At 42.4% G+C, this 18759-nt stretch overlaps 1 protein-coding gene across 1 annotated transcript; it reads right to left on the bottom strand.

Annotated features, from left to right (window-relative positions):
• Positions 1-504: 504 nt before the first annotated feature.
• LOC136465225 (uncharacterized) lies at positions 505-4109 on the bottom strand. The gene is made up of 5 exons (XM_066464048.1): positions 3981-4109; positions 3518-3907; positions 3218-3427; positions 2038-2090; positions 505-622 (listed from the first exon to the last, which is right to left on the bottom strand). Exons 1-5 carry the CDS (start codon positions 4107-4109, stop codon positions 505-507), a joined length of 900 nt encoding a protein of 299 aa, XP_066320145.1.
• Between the last annotated feature and the right edge of the window lie 14650 nt (positions 4110-18759).

Raw genomic sequence — 18759 nt, 5'->3', positions numbered from 1 at the left:
CACTAAAAGAATAACGCCATTAAATCTTGGAATAAATCCATAAAAATATGAGTATCTGTGTCAAGTCGAGGAGTTGAACTTGGGCAGATATGTTTCACTACAAGAAACCCAATGAGCTAAGCTACACTCAGTTCACAATTGATGTCTTCATATTGTGCTCGAGTCGAAAGGAACATAAAAGCCTAAATACCGAAAGACCTCACAACCAGCTGAAAATTAATATAAATTTAGAATATTCGAATTTGAGTTGTCACTACCATTTTTTGTGGTGGCTCATGTTGGATTTCAGACCTAGCCTACCTAAACTTGTTTGGGACTAGAAACTAGAAAGTTTTGTTGTTGTTCTTGTTCTTTTTGTATTTGATTGAATTTGAACAACAGAGGCAAATGGAATGCTACATATATTGAACAACAGATCGAACAAAGGAAATGAGGATGTGGTAATAGTATTTTACCCTGTCCAATCAAAACGAGGAAGTTCCAATGCACGTCCCCGCCCTTTTCTCACACAATATTTCCAACCTTCTGGAGACTGCTGGGATGCCAGTGCACCAGGCTTTGCATGAACAGATTTGTGAGAGCTCCATGCTGCCCTAAAACAATCCTGTGTGCTACAAATGATCTGTGGACACAAAAGAATTTAACGCTTTCACTAGTTCAAAAAGGTGAAGGAGCACACATGAAACATAATTCTACCCTGCACTGGTGTGCCAGCACTTCCAATGGATACTTTGATATAAAAAGATGTGTTTCCTTTAAAAAAATCAAAAGATCAAGGATATAAAAAAAATACCATTTCCACTAATAGAGGTATCTACAGATACTACTAACTACATACTGTGATGAAGTTTCCACATAAGGCCATAACTAAATGATACATGCCTTTAAAATATGCAGAAGGTTTTAAAACATGCATAAGCAATGATACATGCCTTTAAAACATGCATCTGAAAATCAACACATCAGAGCATAAGCAATGACTTGAAGAAACCAACATGTCTACTATGTGCTACTTTCCAAAGTATAACTCTGCTTTTGCAGCCATATATCACAGCAATGAACAATCAGAGCCACCCAGGTTCTGCTTCAATGTTCTAACTACAATTTTTCCAGCCAATATATCACAGCAATGAACAATCAGAGCCACCCAGGTTCTGCTTCAATGTTCTAACTACAAGCAAATGAGAGCTAAACACTACGGGATACAGTAGATTTGCCGAGTGTCAAGGGCACTCGGCAAACGCCCAAAAACACTCGGCAAATACTTTGCCGAGTGTTACACTCGGCATACAGCACACGGCATTGATTTGTCGGCAAACAATAGTTTGCCGACTGTCAGTAAACACTCGGCAAAAATAAACTCTCGGCAAAAAAAATTGACGGGATGGAACGGCGATGTCGATTTTGCCGAGTGCACGACGGAAAACACTCGGCAAAGTTTCTCAACTTTGCCGAGTGTCAGAAATTAAACACTCGGCAAAGTTTCCTAAGTTTATCGAGTGTCAGAACTAAAACACTCGGCAAAGTTTCCTAAGTTTGCCGAGTGTCAGAAATAAAACACTCGGCAAAGTTTCCAAAGTTTGCCGAGTGTCAGAACTAAAACACTCGGCAAAGTTTCCAAAGTTTGCCGAGTGTTAGAACTAAAACACTCGGCAAAGTTTCCAAAGTTTGCCGAGTGTCAGAACTAAAACACTCGGCAAACAAGCTCCAGCGGTCAGATTTTATGGTCACTTTGCCGAGTGTCCACTGGAATACACTCGGCAAAGAAGGTTACCAGAATGGAAAATGGTCTCCTTTTTAATAATGTCACATATCTGTCAATCCACAAAAAAAACCATGACAATTCACAATAAAACATCATGACAGGCATAATTATTTGTCACAGGTATCATAATTCACAATAAACCATCATCATAATTCACAATAAACCATCATCACATGTCACAATAAACCATCATCTCAATTTACAATAAACCATCATCACAAGTCACAACTAAGACACAATACAAATGCAATCACTGCGTAGGCCCTTGGAACCTCTGCGACAAATCCGGGTCTTGAAACTGATTATTTGATGCCGCCGATTGATTCTGCACAAAAGAGAAGTATTCGAAACAGTGTTAGCTTCCTTTTTAACAGTGTTAGACTTCATATTGCAAAGTGAATTTCAGTATCGAAATGTGTGCATCTAAAGCACTCGGCATTGTCACTGTTTCCCGTAGTGAATGACGACACGAAGAATTCTTTGCGTCAGGAAATCAGAGCTGAATATGTCAATGATGCGCATTACTAAGTCAGCAAGGTTGACAAAAAAAAAGGGAACACATCCATTCATGACAGCAAAGTGAAGAATGCATCATGCTCATTTCAGTATCCGGTCATGTCACTGGTTAGTAGCTCCGCCCTTCTTTTTTTCTTGTTTGGAGAACCAGTGCACCATTTATTGAACTGAGAAAAGTGGATTTGCCATTCAAGCTTAGGTGACGTAATAGAAGTATAATTTGCTATTCTGGTAGTCAGCAGCACCAATGGTTGCCTGACATTCTCTTTTGACATGACATCTATATTTGCATTTATATTTAAGTTTCACTAAGTATTTTTTTGTTTAAAGTTTTATCAACAGAAAAATTTTGGAAATAAAAGCCTAAATTGCTACTTGGAGTAGATGCTCTTTCAATTTAGAATGGTAGTGTAGGTTACATTTTTGGCTTCCTGTAAGACCAGACGTCAGCATGTCCTGATTTTTTTTTATGTTCCTGTGTCCTCTAGGTTGAGTTTGAATATGAAATCATTATTCTAGCCACCATCCTTTCCCTAAAGTAGTTCCCCAGGATTAGTTCACTCTAGACATGAATGTGTCAGCAGCAGCAATGAAGTCTAAGCTCTTTGCCGATCAAGAGGAACGTGAAGTTCAAAGACTAGCTGCTACTGTAATAAATCATCAGGTTAGTATGTGTTCCTACCAGGGGGCAGTAGCACCCTGCCATCAAATCCAGCAGGCATGAGCCCCAGACCAGTGCAGGGGAGATGCAAAATACTTGCTCCAGTCAAAATAAATTTATATTTTGAACATGATCTTATTTCCTATGTATCCCTGAGTACTTTTTTCATTGAAAGCAGTAAAGGAGCTTGCTGACACTTTGGACAGCTTATTTAACACATTCCTAAAAGTATGTCAAATATTTTATGGGAGATATCAAGGTGTCAAGTGACTCACAGGAGTAGTTGTGGGTGGCTGAGGTGAAGGGAATAGCATCGGTGGCGGTGGCAAAGGTTGACCCATACTCGATGCAAAATTCTGCATGTATTGGAACATTTGGTCCATCCTCAACCGACTTTCTTCGTCCATCCTCTGCCGCTCGGCCTCTAACCGCTCCACCCTCGCCTCCATATCCTCCCGTTGCTTCTTTTCTGCTTCCACCTGGGCCTAAAATATTTCATCGCAATGTTACAATGCAAAGCAATGCAAAGCTAAAGTACGTAAGAACCAACGAATGATGAATGGAAGAGAAAGAACCTGGAGAGCCTCTATCTGGAACTGTGCAGTGGTCGGCCGTGGGCGTATCGCTGGGCTCGAGTCCGTGCTCCTTGCTCTGATCTGGGAGAGAGTGGGAGTAGAGGCCGTGTCAATTACGCTGTCGCCAATCCAATACCGACCATGCTTCTTGCCTCCTCCCACCCTCATCACGATTTCTCCATCAATATCCTGGGAGCTCGGATCGAACTGTGGCCCGTGAACCTCCCTTGCCATCGTTGTATACTGGGTGACGCGGCTGTGGATGCTTGGATGGCTGTACGCCTCAGGCGGGTCCTCCGGGTTGAAGTCGATGTCGGCCGTCGCCTTGCCCTTTTTGGACAGAACCCATGCCTTGAGCTGGGAGCAAGACTGGCCATCATGTGACGACGACTACGGCAAAAATGCAAAATGATTAGAAATTATGCAGAATTGAGCGTTAGAATACAGAAATGGAGTTGCATACCCATTTTTCCCTATATTCATCAAGGCTCAGGCTGCCTTGATGGTGTGATGCACCTAGCATCTGCAAACGCCGCTCCCGGCAAGCAAGGTGGTGCTCCAACCACCCGGGCTGCAACCACTCATCCACCATCTTTTCCCAGCACCGGATATGCGCTCGGCACCACCACGGAGGCACCTACATCATCAAGCATGTGACTTATGAAAAAAGAAATTAAGCGTAATTAATCTCAAATAAAGTAAGTATCAACGTTCTTTGCTTACACTCATGAATTGGTCCTTGGTCAGGTTCATTGTCCTTGCCTCTTCTTTTTTAACCTTCATGGTTCTGTATTGAGCGTAGAACTCGATGATGGCCTGGACGCGCGCCTCGTAGTGCATGTCCTTCACGAGCTTCTTGGCGGCTTGTTCAGAGACGGACTTCGCCTTGGCCTCGAATCCCTCCTGGCATCTGTAGAAGTCCTGCATATAGAGGCGATGTATAAAGTTATTATTTCAAGAATGTCCAGTGAAGGTGATGTATTGAGCAATGTAGTACGAGGAATACTTACCCATAGCTCGCCCTTCACCCGCTCCGCTATGTTGGTGAATCTCCTGCGATCACGATCAGAGACGTCGGGGGCGGCGACGTAGTGGTCCCACGTGTAGGCCGGCTCCCGTTGTCCGGCGTACACCACCAAGCCAGGGAAGTGTTCCCTGCACAAAAGGCCAAGGATGCCGTTGACCTTGCGGTTGTGATCACCCCCACTGAGCTTAATCCAACTCCTGCACAAGTGATTAATATAAATTATTAGTTTCTTTTATAATTTTCAACATATCAAAATTATTGCGAATATTTAAAGTTACTTACCTGGTCCCTGTCGGTTTAATCAGCGGGCGTTTATGCTCAGGTATCGGACGCCTCGGGAGGGATGAGGGACCTCGCAACCAGATCTTGGACTGGGCATCCCCTGCCTCCTCCCCCTCTCTCTCCCCCTCCTGCTCATGCTCCTGCTCCTGCTCCTGCTCCTGCTCCTCCTCCTCCTCCTCCTCCTCACCAGAGGCGTGTGCGGAAGGTACCTCCTCCTCCTCAGACGTTGGGGGGTTAGGTTCAGGCGACGGGGTCCTCGCCCTACCCTTCCGTCGACCCCTCTGCCTCTGCCTCTGCCTCTGTCTCTGCTCCTGCTCCTGGTCCTGCTCCTCCTCCTCCTCACCCCTGCCTCGAGGCCTACCTCGACGCCTCCCAGAACCTGACCCTGACCCAGAACCTGAACCTGAACCCCTCCCTACAGCGGCGATTCTCTCGCAAATCGCCGCGAGCTTCCTCGTAGCGCCCACCATTGCTCAATTACCTGCAAATAAAAAGAGTAAACCAATCAGCACAGATAAACAAAACATACTTAGAAAGATATGATAAATAATAAATAAATTAGTATGACTCATACATGTATTAGAAATAATCGTCATGATCGGGATTAGCTGGATCATAAGTCTCATCATCACTATCACGCATGTCGATATAAGCATCCGTCTTGTCGATCCATTCATTGGTCAACGAATTCTGACTAGAGCGGCCCGTGTACATCCTACCTTTTTATAATTTCTAATTTCTAATTTCTTTTCTAATTTCTAATTCATCCTACCTTTTTATAATTTCTAAAAACGACACTGATAGTGGCCATACTAGGCTACTTTCGAAAGATGTTTCAGGTTTAACCTACAACATTTTAGTGCTCCAACCTACGAAACAGCAAAAGGGCCTAAACAACAATCCTGGACATACAAGACTGCAGTATAACGATATTTCAGGTTTTCCCCACATAATATTGCACAAACCAAATTGCAGGAAAGGTTTAAGGGAAGTGTGTGGAAGTGTATGTGGAAGGGAAGCAGGTGTAGAGAGGATGCATTAGTTTGATGATTTGTTAAAACTGAGGCTGGGAACTTGGCCTCTGATTGAATAAATCTTATATAATTATTATATATATAAGCAAGTTGTTTCTACTTTCTGTAACAAAAACCTAATCTGTGTAGAACTCAAGAAATTTGCTAATACTGAACTCTCGCTGTTTTACAAACTAGTAAAACCCTTCTGGACTCAGAAAAGGTACACATTCAACCTAATGTCAATATTTTATAAGTTTCTCAGAACTTTAAACAGACAAATCAACTTTTGAGTAAAACTTTCCACTTTTTAACCAGACTTTTGGAGTCAGAAAGGGATACATTCAACTTTATTTAATTTTTTTTATAAGTTTCTCAGAATTTCAAACATTAAGTTAGACAAATCAGACTTTTGACTTTGAATTTTAAGCTTTCCACTTTGTAACCCAACTAGTGAAACTTCTAAGTACTGTACATTATCTCCAGTCATCATTCAAAATTGATGGCCACATAGTCATCATTCAAAATTGATGACCACAGTAGATGTGGTTTAAAATGGATCGGCACAGTAGATGTGAATTGTCTTCTTTCTTTCTTTCCTTTTTTTTTTTGCTAGTTCTTTCTCACTTAAAAAGCCCCAAACCATAAGAGAAGAAATCTTCACAGTTTTCCATAAGAGGAGAAATCTTCACAGTTTTGTCTGCATTCACGTGTCTATCAGTCTATGTATCAGGTACAGAAAACAAGTGTGTGTTCTTAGAAACAAGAGAAAAAAAAATGAAGCATCTCTAAAAGTAAGCCCTTTAACTGGCCAAACAGTGTCCTAGTTCTTTAATCACTTTCACATCAAATATTCAACCCTGGAAAGGGTTCAGCAAACAGAAAGCCAGAAACGGCTGCTCTCACGAGTCTAACCACCAAACAAGAATGCATGTAGCTATCGGCCTATCGATCGGCAGAAATTCATGTATTGAAAATCAAGAACCAATCCAGCAGCTAGTGGGGCTCGATTGGGTCAGATAACCCATCCCGACAAGGAATTACAGGAATTTCTGGTTGGATTGCTCGAATCTACCGAAAATTCAAGGGCGGAACCGCAGAAGCCTTAGTAGAACAGGGAATATAATTTCAATCCGAGCAAGCAACATTAGGGCTTCCTTACCAGCAACGACGAGAAGGTGAGGACGAATTCGACTCGATTCCGTTCCGATTCCCGCTCCGCTCGGTGGCCTCGCCGCCGCGGGCGCCGTCGGTGTGGGGGGGGGTGGCGCCGCCGGGTGGAGCCGCCGCGGGCGTGGCGCGCCGGGGCCCGGAGGGCGACGCTGAGGGGCGCGGCCACGCCGCCGGTGTGTGTGTGGGGGGGGCGGTGGCGCCGCCGGGTGGAGCCGCCGCGGGCGTGGCGCGCCGGGGCCGGGAGGGCGACGCCGAGGACCGGGAGGGCGCCGCCGGGGGATGGAGCGGGGGCGGGGACGCCGGCGGGGGGAGGCGGCGGGCACGCCGGCGGGACGGGGTCGGGTGGTCGCGGCGTGTGTTTGTGGCGTGTGTGCGTTGTGTGCGTGTGTGTGGCGTGCGGGGTCGCGCCGGGTTAACTGTTAGGGGGTATGCCGAGTGCCCGCGATCTGGCACTCGGCATAGCTCCTTTTTTATTTTTTTTTATTTTTTCAAAGGGTCTACTCGCGCGGCAGTGGGCCTGCACCAAGACTTTGCCGAGTGTTTTCTATAAGACACTCGGCAAAGAGATACTTTACCGAGTGTTATATAGAAACACTCGGCAAACTACGCTAATATTTTATGTATACCTTTAATAGCTTCTTTTAGTAACTTTTTTCCTATATATTTTGAAAAAAAACTTGTCAAATTCCCTCAAAATGCATATTTGTTTTTTCTACTAATATTATTTCATTATTTCATGCAGTTATAGCTCAAAATTAATTTATATCAACTAAAATTCTATAATTGCAATTAATAAATAAAAAATATCAAACGGATCCGAAAATTTGTCAAAATTTGACATGAACTAATCTATGTTGTGTATTGCCTATACAAAAAAATTTGAACTCAAACCCAATTAACATGTCACTTGGACTCTAAATCTTATCGGATCCTTCTAAGTTCTACGAATTTTCTCCGAAGATGCTTCCGTTTGTAAGCATCATACGTCACAAATTATGCGAAACATTCTCAATTTTTTACCACAGCCTCCACATATGATATCATGACATCTTGACAAATCTCGTGATTTTCAGACTTCGTTTGGTTTTGGTAGAATTTTAAAATCATTCGAACACACGTTCGTGGTCGTGTTTCCTGAACAAAATGTTCGAAATTTCTTTTCATTTCCTGTATGAGACATCAATCCGGATTCAATGACATGAATATGATTTTTCCACTCATTTTATTCTATTATTTCAATCACTTGCAGTTCAAATTTCGTTTAAATCAATAAATTACTCAAAATGAAATTAATTCACTAAATATAGCAAACAGACCAAGAAATAGACCAACTTTTAACATGCAGTACCAAATGTCGTATGTGGGGAGTAGAAAAATTGTGGAGGGCCGAGGAGGGAAAAATTGTTTTTCATTCGCCGAGTGTCTCCATAAACACTCGGCAAACCCATAGACTTCGCCGAGTGCCGGAATAAAACACTCGGCAAATCAATACTTCGCCGAGTGTATCTAACGGACACTCGGCGAAGTACTAACGGCCGGCACGCCGCCGGTAGAACGGCGCACGCGCGGGTCACGTGGTGGTTATTGCCGAGTGTCCCCTAGAGGCCGAGTGTTGACACTCGGTAAATACTAGATATGCCGAGTGTAATAGTATGCCGAGTGTCTTGGAGTACACACTCAGCAAATGTTCTGTTTGCCGAGTGCCCGATATAATGCACTCGGCAAACAGAAAGCACTCGGCATTGTCACCGTTTCCCGTAGTGAAAGACCCAATTTCTATAACTTAAAATAAATATCGTCACAACAAAGCCGCGTCAAGCATCAATTCCTATTACTAGATGGACAGGTGTAGGGCGTCGAAGCAAAACGCAGCAGGTAAAACTCGACAGCAGATCACTGGTGGAGACAGGAAGCGATATGTGCACTGGAGCTGAGCGGGCTTGCCGCAGCGAGCGCAGGGGGGCGACGCCTCTAGGGCTCCTTTCTCCATCCCGGATGCCTGCACCACGCCAATTGGATCAGGCGGATCAGTAGACTGCTGGACCCGGGCAGGAAGGGCGCGGAGAACAGCAGAGAAGAGCCCCGTCCGGCTCACCTGTGGCGGCGGAGGCTAGGGTTCCGGCAGCGCGGGCGGCGGACACGAGGGGAAAAGAGGAAAAAGGAGGTGGACGAGTCAGCCGAGAGGGTTTGCTCGCTGCCTACGTGCTGAGAGTCGATCCGGGCCGTGCGCGCGGCTGTGTCCTGTTAGACATGGGCGATGAGGAAGAAGAGAGGCCGATGATGAAGCAAGAACACTGAGCTCGAAGTGGCTCGGGCTCGGGAAGGAAGAAGGGGTATATGGAAGGGGACCTTTAGTCCCGGTTGGAGACCGCAACCGGGACTAAAGATCCCTTTCTTGTCCCGGACGGAGCCTCCAGCCGGGAGTAGACTTTTACTCCCAGTTGAAGAGACCAACCGGGAGTAAAAGTTAACCTTTAGTCCCGGTTGGTAGCTCCAACCAGGACTAAAGGTCTCCTGCAGCAAAAGCCTGCTGCAGTAGCCGTTGGGCTGGGACCTTTAGTCCCGGTTTCTCTAGTCCCGGATGTGAAAAATACCGGGACTAAAGCCAAATTTCGAAATGGATCAAAAGTCATTTCTCTACTAGTGCATGGAAAACTTATATTTAATCTAGAGCACCTACTCAAGAAATAGGACTATTATTTGTTGAGAGTGCCCCTAGAGAACAATCAAAGATCGAGTGTGTACTATGTAAACTGTAAAGGCATACATAAGGTGTAGATGATGGGTGGAGAGAAGAGATGATCGAAACTAATATGTGTATATAGTCTTCTCAAATTCAAACAGGTAAAGATAGCCACACACAGCGAAGAATACGTATATAATCTTATTTTTAGTAGTGTTGGATCGGAAGGAAAAGCATTGATAAGCTCAGTGGCCTCATAACCTGAGGCACAAGGTCCAGCTCGGCACTCCGACAAGCTGCTTGTGTTGTGAAGCAGCAGGGCTGCCTAGCCAACGGAGGAACAGCTCTCTGCACGTCCGTCCTCGAACTCGAACTTGGGCTAAGCTCCAGTAGCTCCTGGAGCTGCAAACGGGGTCGACAAAGCGCATCCGACGCCTCGGGCCGCCCATGCAAGCGCATGGAAGCGGCGATCTCCCGACGACGCTTGGCCAGGCTGCGCTCGTGTACTTGTGCGCATTCTGGTGGCCACTGAGCGCCTGCGAGGTGTAGAAGTAGAACTTGCGATGACAGTACGTGCAGTAGACGAAGAAGCCAGCTTGTTCCTCCGGCGCGGACAAGGCGCCGGGATGGAGGACGCTGAGCTCAAGGTTCAGCTCCCGCTCCAGCCGCCTCTCCATTATAGGGGAGCGACTAGTGCACTGATGCGTCTCTGTGAAAGACGACCGTCCAGGCTTTAATTTGCTACAAAAATCCATATATTGTGCAGATCATTTATTGCAGAGGACTTTTTTTGAAGAATCAGGAGGAGCAAGAAGCCCCTACAGATAGGACAGGACTTAATGTAACACAGCATAACGGGGAGGATTAGGCGAAGGTGTTTTTGGCCGTTTGGGGCCAGGATATGTGAATGTTATGACGGCAGTATTCCGACTTTGATTAATTTATTTACTCCATTTGTTCCAAATTATAAGTCGTTTTTACTTTTTTTTTGGTACATCTCCATTTTGCTATGCATCAAGATATAATATATGTCTAAATATATAGCAAATTATATATACCAAAAAAGTAAAAAACGACTTATAATTTGGAATGGGGGGAGTAGTAAAAAGATTAGAGTGCTGGTCCGAAGAAAAGGATTGGAAAAAATCACATGAAATATGAAAGAGATTAGAGTGATTCGAAATTTCACCATATAATTAGAGGACTAAATCTACTAGTCTCCTTTTTTTGCAGTTATACGTTACAAAGAAGACACTACTAATATTCTTTTTTTTACGGTTATTACAAGATAGATCGCGGACACTGACAATTTTGACCTGCAGGGCAGCAGGGGCAGCGGCGGCTGTCACGAAGCACAGTGGATCGTCATCGTCGACGAGCTGTCCGGCTGGCTGGTGACCAAGCCCTGCCCTCGCGCTCATGTATCGTCATTATTACGGCTGGTCCTTGTCTGCCAGATCAAGTTTGATTCTTCCTCGGGACGCGGTTGGGCCGGGGATGGACCGCTTTCATCAAGCTTGCTTTGTTTAATTAAGGAATATTTTAGCTGATGTCTTTTTTTTTTGTGAGACCACTTACAGAAGCAGACTCTCACACAAGCGCACACTCACTCCTATGAACGTACGTATGCACACTCTATCCCTATGAGCACCTCCGAAAAATTAAGTTGGATTGGCAAATCTCGAGATTGATGAAGTCACTAGGCACTACAGGCGTCTTGCTGTTGATGGGTTTGTCGCCTACCACTAAAAGAATAGCGCCATTAAATCTTGGAATAGATCCATAAAAATATGAGTATCTGTGTCAAGTTGAGGACTTGAACTTGGGCGGATATGTTTCACTACAAGAAACCCAATGAGCTAAGCTACACTCAGTTCACAACCGATGTCTTCTCCTAAATACCGAAAGACCTCACAACCAGCTGAAAATTAATATAAATTTAGAATATTCGAATTTGAGTTGTCACTACCATTTTTTGTGGTGGCTCATGTTGGATTTCAGACCTAGCCTACCTAAACTTGCTTGGGACTAGAAACTAGAAAGTTTTGTTGTTGTTCTTGTTCTTTTTGTATTTGATTGAATTTGAACAACAGAGGCAAATGGAATGCTACATATATTGAACAACAGATCGAACAAAGGAATTGAGGATGTGGTAATAGTATTTTACCCTGTCCAATCAAAACGAGGAAGTTCCAATGCACGTCCCCGCCCTTTTTTGTATGGTGTCAAATGAAGATACATTTTACATGAAAAATTTAGCTCTCAATGAGATCTACAACTTTATAGTTTTGAGCTTTTATATTTGAGATCGTTAAGATGCATGAAAAAAACATAAAATATTTCAGCAGCATAATAATCATGTACTAGTGCCTGTTGCATTTGAAAAAATAATATCATTTTTGTATGGTGTTAAATGAAGATATATTTCATATCAAAGTTGTAGCCCTTAGTGAGATCTACAAGTTTATAATTTTGAGTTTTCATATTTGAGGTCGTTAACATATACTATAAACAAATATAAAATTTTAGCGTGTATCGAAGCTTATCTTTTTAGAAAAATCGTATATTTCTTTGATGTCACATAGAAATACTTTTTAAATAAAAGTTGTAGATTTCATTGAGAGCTAAAAATTTAATATAAAAAGTACCTTCATTTAGCATGATACAAAAATGATATTATTTTCTAATGCGACAAGCGCTAGTACACGATTATTATGCTACTTAAATTTTATATTACTTTTTTGAGCATCTTAACGACTCCAAATGTGAAAACTTAAAACTAGAAAGTCATAGATCTCATTTAGGGCTACAACTTTGATGTAAAAAGTATTTTTGTTTGACACCATACGCAAAAGATATTATTTGTTTAATGCGACAATCACTAGTACGCGGTTATTATGCTCCTAAAATTTTATATTATTTTTTTAGCATCTTAACATCCTCAAAAGAAAAAACTCAAAACTACAAAATTGTAGATCTCATCGAGAGCTACAATTGTAATATAAATTTCATCTTCATCCGATGTTGTATGAAAGAGTTATGATTTTTTCAAAGGTTTGGTCTTGTCACGCCGCTCTCGGTGGCGCGACAAAACAGTACTGTCACGCCGACGGGAGTGGCGTGACAACGTTTTTCACGTTGGAAACACCGTCTAACGTGGTGGATGTTGCCGCGCCAATGCATGTGGCGCCACAATATTATTTGGTCGCGCTAGCGCCGCTGGCACGACCAAAAGGGTCAAATGCGCAAAAAAAATTTAGGGGCAATTGTTATTAAAATATTAAATAAAAAAGGATTAAAAATAAAAAAAATCCTTCCCTTTGGCAGGTGTCAAAAAACACAAGATTGGAATAATGTTATAGCATCTTGATCTCAGGGAAGGAAAAAATGGACGAAAACTATAGAAATGACTGGTTGGAGAATGCACGTAAAAAATACTAGAAAATCTAGAGGGATAGATACAAACATATTGCAATCCCATAGGGAAAGTTCTTATGGAGCCATTGCTGCGTGATTCATTAAAAGGACATCCTTATTAGATTATTGAACTTTGAACATAAATAATATTTATTGAACTTTGAATATATATACTTACTGATCCGAATTGCATGTATACTTAGTCTGCATAGTCACAAGACATGTATTATGATAGTATAATGAGTAAAATGTAGATTCAGGAATTTGTTTAATTTATTTTAAATAATAGCATATATCAATAATTTAGATACAAATTTAGGGGTTTGTTGCTATTATCTTTCATATGAGTTACTTTAGTTTGTTTTCCATACACTAGTACAGAAACGGGCTTTACTCCCGGTTGGGAAACCCCTCCAGTCCTGGTTTCGCAACCGGGAGCACGAATCCGGGACTAAATGTCCCCTCCTTTAGTCCCGGTTTCTCGCACGGGACTAAAGGTGCAACCGGGACTAAAGAGGCCTCCCGGCCTGGCCACATGGGGCGGCCCTTTAGTTCCGGTTGGTATTACCAACCGGGACTAATAATACCAACCGGGACTAAATGTTTCCTTTTTTTCTTTTTTTATTTCTATTTTCAATTGATGATTCGTTTTGGTTTTCGAATAGGTTTTCGAATACGCATTCTACGCTGCTAGTAATATACGTATTCTACACGTTTATAATGTTCGAACATTTTGTACAAACTAAAGTATAAAACTAACGTATATATTACATGCATATACATATATTTTACGTTATTTTATGTATATATATATATTTCAAATAAAGCTTGCATTGTATATTCTATCATATCCTTGGGATAACAAATTCACTCCATCTAGTTTGGCTTCCAGATTTCGTTGACGTCATTGTAGAACTCGTCGGCGGGGTTGAGGACCTGATCATTAAGAAATCCTGCTATGGTCTCTTGAATTGCTTTCAGTTGGTCACGTCGTATGACTTTTTCCTTCAACCATAGAGTCTTCAATAAAAGTTAAAGGAAAAGTATTAATATATATATATGTTGTGGTCACGTGATTACTTATATATATGAGCAACAAAAGAAATTGTGAATATATGAATATATTTATATAACGTACTTTGAGGATCTCTTCAGGAGTTCTTTTTGCGTACGCCATGATGAACTCGCAAACATAGTATCCGCAGTAGTTGTTCCCCTGTTCTTGCCTCAGAACCCACTTTTACGAGAAAAAAGATCCGGTGAATTGAAAGCATGCATGGTGTTAATTGAATTATATATATATATATATATATATATATATATATATATATATATATATATATATATATATATATATATATGTAGCTAGTACTTACTTTGTGTGCGATTACATCCAGTGGCGCTTTGCAATGTTTCATGTGGTGTTCCTCAATGAAACTTTTCCAAACACTGCGCCCAATAAAATAAAAAAATAATTTGGCCTTTAATAATTATTGCAGTTAAGAGATCGGGGTATATATAGTTGCTAGAGAGACCAAATTACCCTTGGATAATATCTATCATGTCTTGGTACTCTGTTTGCTCTTTTCTTAGCGAGTCTAAGATGCTCAACTAACTATTGGCCATATCGATGACCATCAATATCCAGTGATTATTGCATATGTTTTTATACACAAATATGATCGACATTAACTAGAGTCAACATATATATGGGAGATAGCTTAGCTAGTAAGCAAATAATTGAACAAATGTCCATATGATCAACATTAATTATTTAACACTCACTTGAAGTTGTAGGGGAAGAGTATGTTCTTGATTTGTTGGTTCACTAAGAACCTCTTGAGATTTTTCTCGAGTTCAGCTTTCCATTGAGGCGGGGGGTTAGGGTGTTTGAATATGACATTTGGATCAACAAAACCAACATCATTATCCTTTCTCTTTCTGAGTTCTGTCATCTCATATCTGCATATATAAAAATATAGTGTTGGGATATATAATTTATATATATACATGTAGCTTTATATATATACACTTTAATAGTAGAAAATAATCACACTTACAGACAATAGCAGCTAATGAGACTTTTGTCGAGAGAGTCCAGGTGGCATAGTTGGTGTAATTCTACAAACTCGACATATATAACGTCATCGCCACGAAAGTAATGTTGGTTTCTAACTCTGACAGGAACAAAGGCCTCTCCTCGTTCACACACCGCCATGTACCACTTGTTTAGCAGGTACATTTGCGTACCCAGTTCACCTAAGGCCTCAGGGTTGTATAGACTCTTTCCATGTTCAAATTTCTTCCAAGGATCCACTTTCGGAACAGATGGTCCTTCAGCGAGCACTTGGGCAAGGTCCAAACCAGTTTCCTCGTAAAACCGAGCCAGCTCCTCAAAATCGACGTCTAAGTCTAAGTTCGAACCATATTCATTACGAACGACAAGAGGGGGGACTGATTGTTGCGATTCTCGTCCGAGTTGTGCAACACCTTTCCCTGATCTAGTCTTTTTCTGCACCGCTTCAAATGACTTGGTGAGAGAGCGGTCGTAGTTCGATTTTGGCAGGGTCTTTTGAGATTCCCGCTTTTTTTGGTCCATCTTCTTTCTTAGAAGATCTAGAGGTAGGTAGAAGTACGGTTTCTCTGGGTTCTCCCTCGCTTCTCATTGCTTTTTCACTTTTTCGAAGAAACTGTCCACATCTTTTTGTACTGCAGCATTTAATTCCTTTTTACTTTTCTCGTAAGACAGTTTTTGGGGAATAACTGGATTAGATGAGGCTTTCTTCTTTGCCGACTGGTGGGCCAACGGCTTCATTTGCGGGGCGGACCTCTTAGGAGCTGGCTTCTTCTTAGTCATCAAGGGAGGTGGGGAAGCCGTTGGAGACCTCCTTGGAGGCGTTGGAGACCTCCTTGGAGGTGGCGGCGGTGGCGGCGTTGCCACCTGATTGCCCGGAGCACTATGATGATCTGGAGATTGGATAATTGGACTTAGGTTAGCAGAGACCCTGCTGTGTGAGTACAAAAAAGAATAATTAGGTATAAGAAATTGCTATTTTTAATCATGAATGTCAATAGAAAATTAGTGAAAAAATTTTCGTTCACTTTTGTCCGCACCTATTGTCTGGCAATTGAGGAAGCAGTGGTGGACTAGAGACCCCAGGAATAATGATGTAGCGCTTGCGCCATAGTATGAATGTCTTCTCTGCTTCTCCTAGAGTCTTCTCCCCATCACCTCTTGGAATATCAAGAGCCAGATCACTAAAACCTTTGTTAACTCTATCCACTGAGACACTAACATATCTAGGTGGTATTATTGCCCCATGGATTCTTGGTGTCTTGGTAGGATCTGGAGGAGAAAAAACACCGAGAGCCACCATGATTGTGGCATCTCTTTTGGAATATGTAGCTCACATGATGTAAACGGTGCAGTGATGTCATCCATAGGGAAACATAGCATTGCGTCATCTTGATTTGGCAACTCCGTGGAAGCGCAGCTGCTTTTCAACTGATCAGGGGGCTAATATTAATGTTGATTTCTGGATCTGATGCCTGCCTTTGGGCACTCATTGCTATTTGCACTTGCTTTATGATTTCGTCCTGCATTCTAGCTTGCATGTTTTTTCGTGCTCTTGTGCTTGAAGCAACGCCTCCCGTGACTCACGAACATATTCCTCCAACCTGCTGATCCGCGCTGCTTCCTCATCCTTCCTTCTCTGCCAGCTTCTGTAGGTATCTCTGTCGTTAGGGAAACCATGCTCCCAAGAAATGTTCTGTCCTAATCCTCTCGTTCGGCCACTATGTTCAGCAGTCCCGATGGCATACGTCAGTTCATCCTTCTCTCTATTGGGCCTGAACGCACCAATAGCTTTAGCTTGTAGAGCATAAGATACTCTTTGTGTTGCTCTTTCGAGTTTTGGGCTATGAACCAGCTCCCGGTCTCTAGGTCCAGTCTTCCCCCATGAGAGAAAAACCAATTCTTCACGCGTTTGGGCCAATTGAGTGATTCTGGTGTGATACCTTTGGCAGGAATGTCCGCTTCCATTTTTTCCCACTTGGGAATGGCAGTCGCGTAGCCACTAGATCCCATGCCATGGTGGTATACCTTATGTCGGGCATTCTCTTGGTTCCTTCTCACCCGTTCCTCACCCTCTTTCGATGTCTTGTACTGTACAAAATCATTCCAGTAGGGCCTCAACTTCGCGAGCGGGCCCCTAGTATTGAAATTGGGCATTAGGTTCTTCTTGACGTATTTCATGTATAGGGATTTCTTTCAAGTCTGGAATTGTGGTCATCTTCTTCATAGCCCACTTTCGAACTAGCTCCTTCAATTCATCATCGTTGATATCATCATAATCATTCACTTGCAACGTGAAATGTTGAAGGATATCATCCCAAATTAAATTCTTATCAAGATTAGAGACAAAACTAACATGAGGCTCATTGATCTTTTGCTTCCATTCACGGGCACTGATCGGAAGTCTGTCCCTTACAAGGTACCCACAGTGTTGCACGAATTTCCTTGCATGTGGACCAAGTGGTTCGCCTATCTCGATATTGAATTCCGATATTATGTAGCACCCCTCCAATGGCTTTTTCGGACCTCTAATATTTTTGCTTTTCACCGTTGTGGTCGTCGATCCAGAGGGCTACGTATAAAAAAAGAATAAATAAATATCATGTGTACACATAATAGATGATAGATATTCAAATATATATATATATATACAATATTCAAATATATACATATAAATATATATACCTCGCTAGTATTTTCTTGCACAATATTTTCTTGGTTATCTTCAAGAGCCAGGTATTGACTCCCGTCATCTACATCCTGTTGGTCACCATCGGCACATTGAGTGCTGGTGTTGATAATATTCATCATTTCTTCATCCATGTTGTCTCTCGGGGCAGCCGTCTAGCTTTTACTCCACTAGATATATCTATAAAAAATAAAACATGTTTCAATAAATAATCATCCGTACTAGTTGACCTTGCTTACGTGATCATCTCGGCGAGCATTTCTCCACCGGACGGCACCGTACATGGCCAAGGAAGAGCTCCGATTCTACGAGGAAGGGAACACGGTCTTCCACGACCGTTGCCGCTCTCCCTCGTAGAATCAAAGCTCCTCCTTGACGTCCGTTACTGCTCGGCAGAGAATATGGTCGCCGAGATGAACACGGTCCGCAAGTTCAACTAGTACGGATTTTCTACAATTTTCTAACAATTTTCTAAGTTTTTCATTTCATGGAAAAATTAATTCTAAGATCACGTAAGCCACCGGGGACGAGGATGGCGCGTGCTCCAGCGAGGACGAGCGAGGTGTGATTTTGATGAACTAATTTAACTTTTGTTTATCCAAACATATATGCAAATCATCATGTGATTTTGAGCTAAAAATGACATATAAAATCATAATAAAGTCCAACATATAAAGTTACACATGCATCTACATCGCAAAATGAGATAAGCTACTGATAAAACATAAGAGGATTAAGTTTGTTACCTCCAAAATCGAAGAGCAACACCAATGGAGGGGGAGAGTGCAAGAACAACAGCAAGCTGAAGAACAGAGGCAGTGAGTTTGAATAATGGAATGGCTCGGGCTCGGGGAGGAAGAATTCAGCAGAATTATAGGCCGGGA

This window comes from Miscanthus floridulus, chromosome 1 (assembly GCF_019320115.1).
Source record: "Miscanthus floridulus cultivar M001 chromosome 1, ASM1932011v1, whole genome shotgun sequence".
Lineage (NCBI taxonomy): Eukaryota > Viridiplantae > Streptophyta > Magnoliopsida > Poales > Poaceae > Miscanthus > Miscanthus floridulus.
The sequence above is the reverse complement of the archived record's forward strand: the minus strand, read 5'-3'. Positions and strand labels throughout refer to the sequence as shown.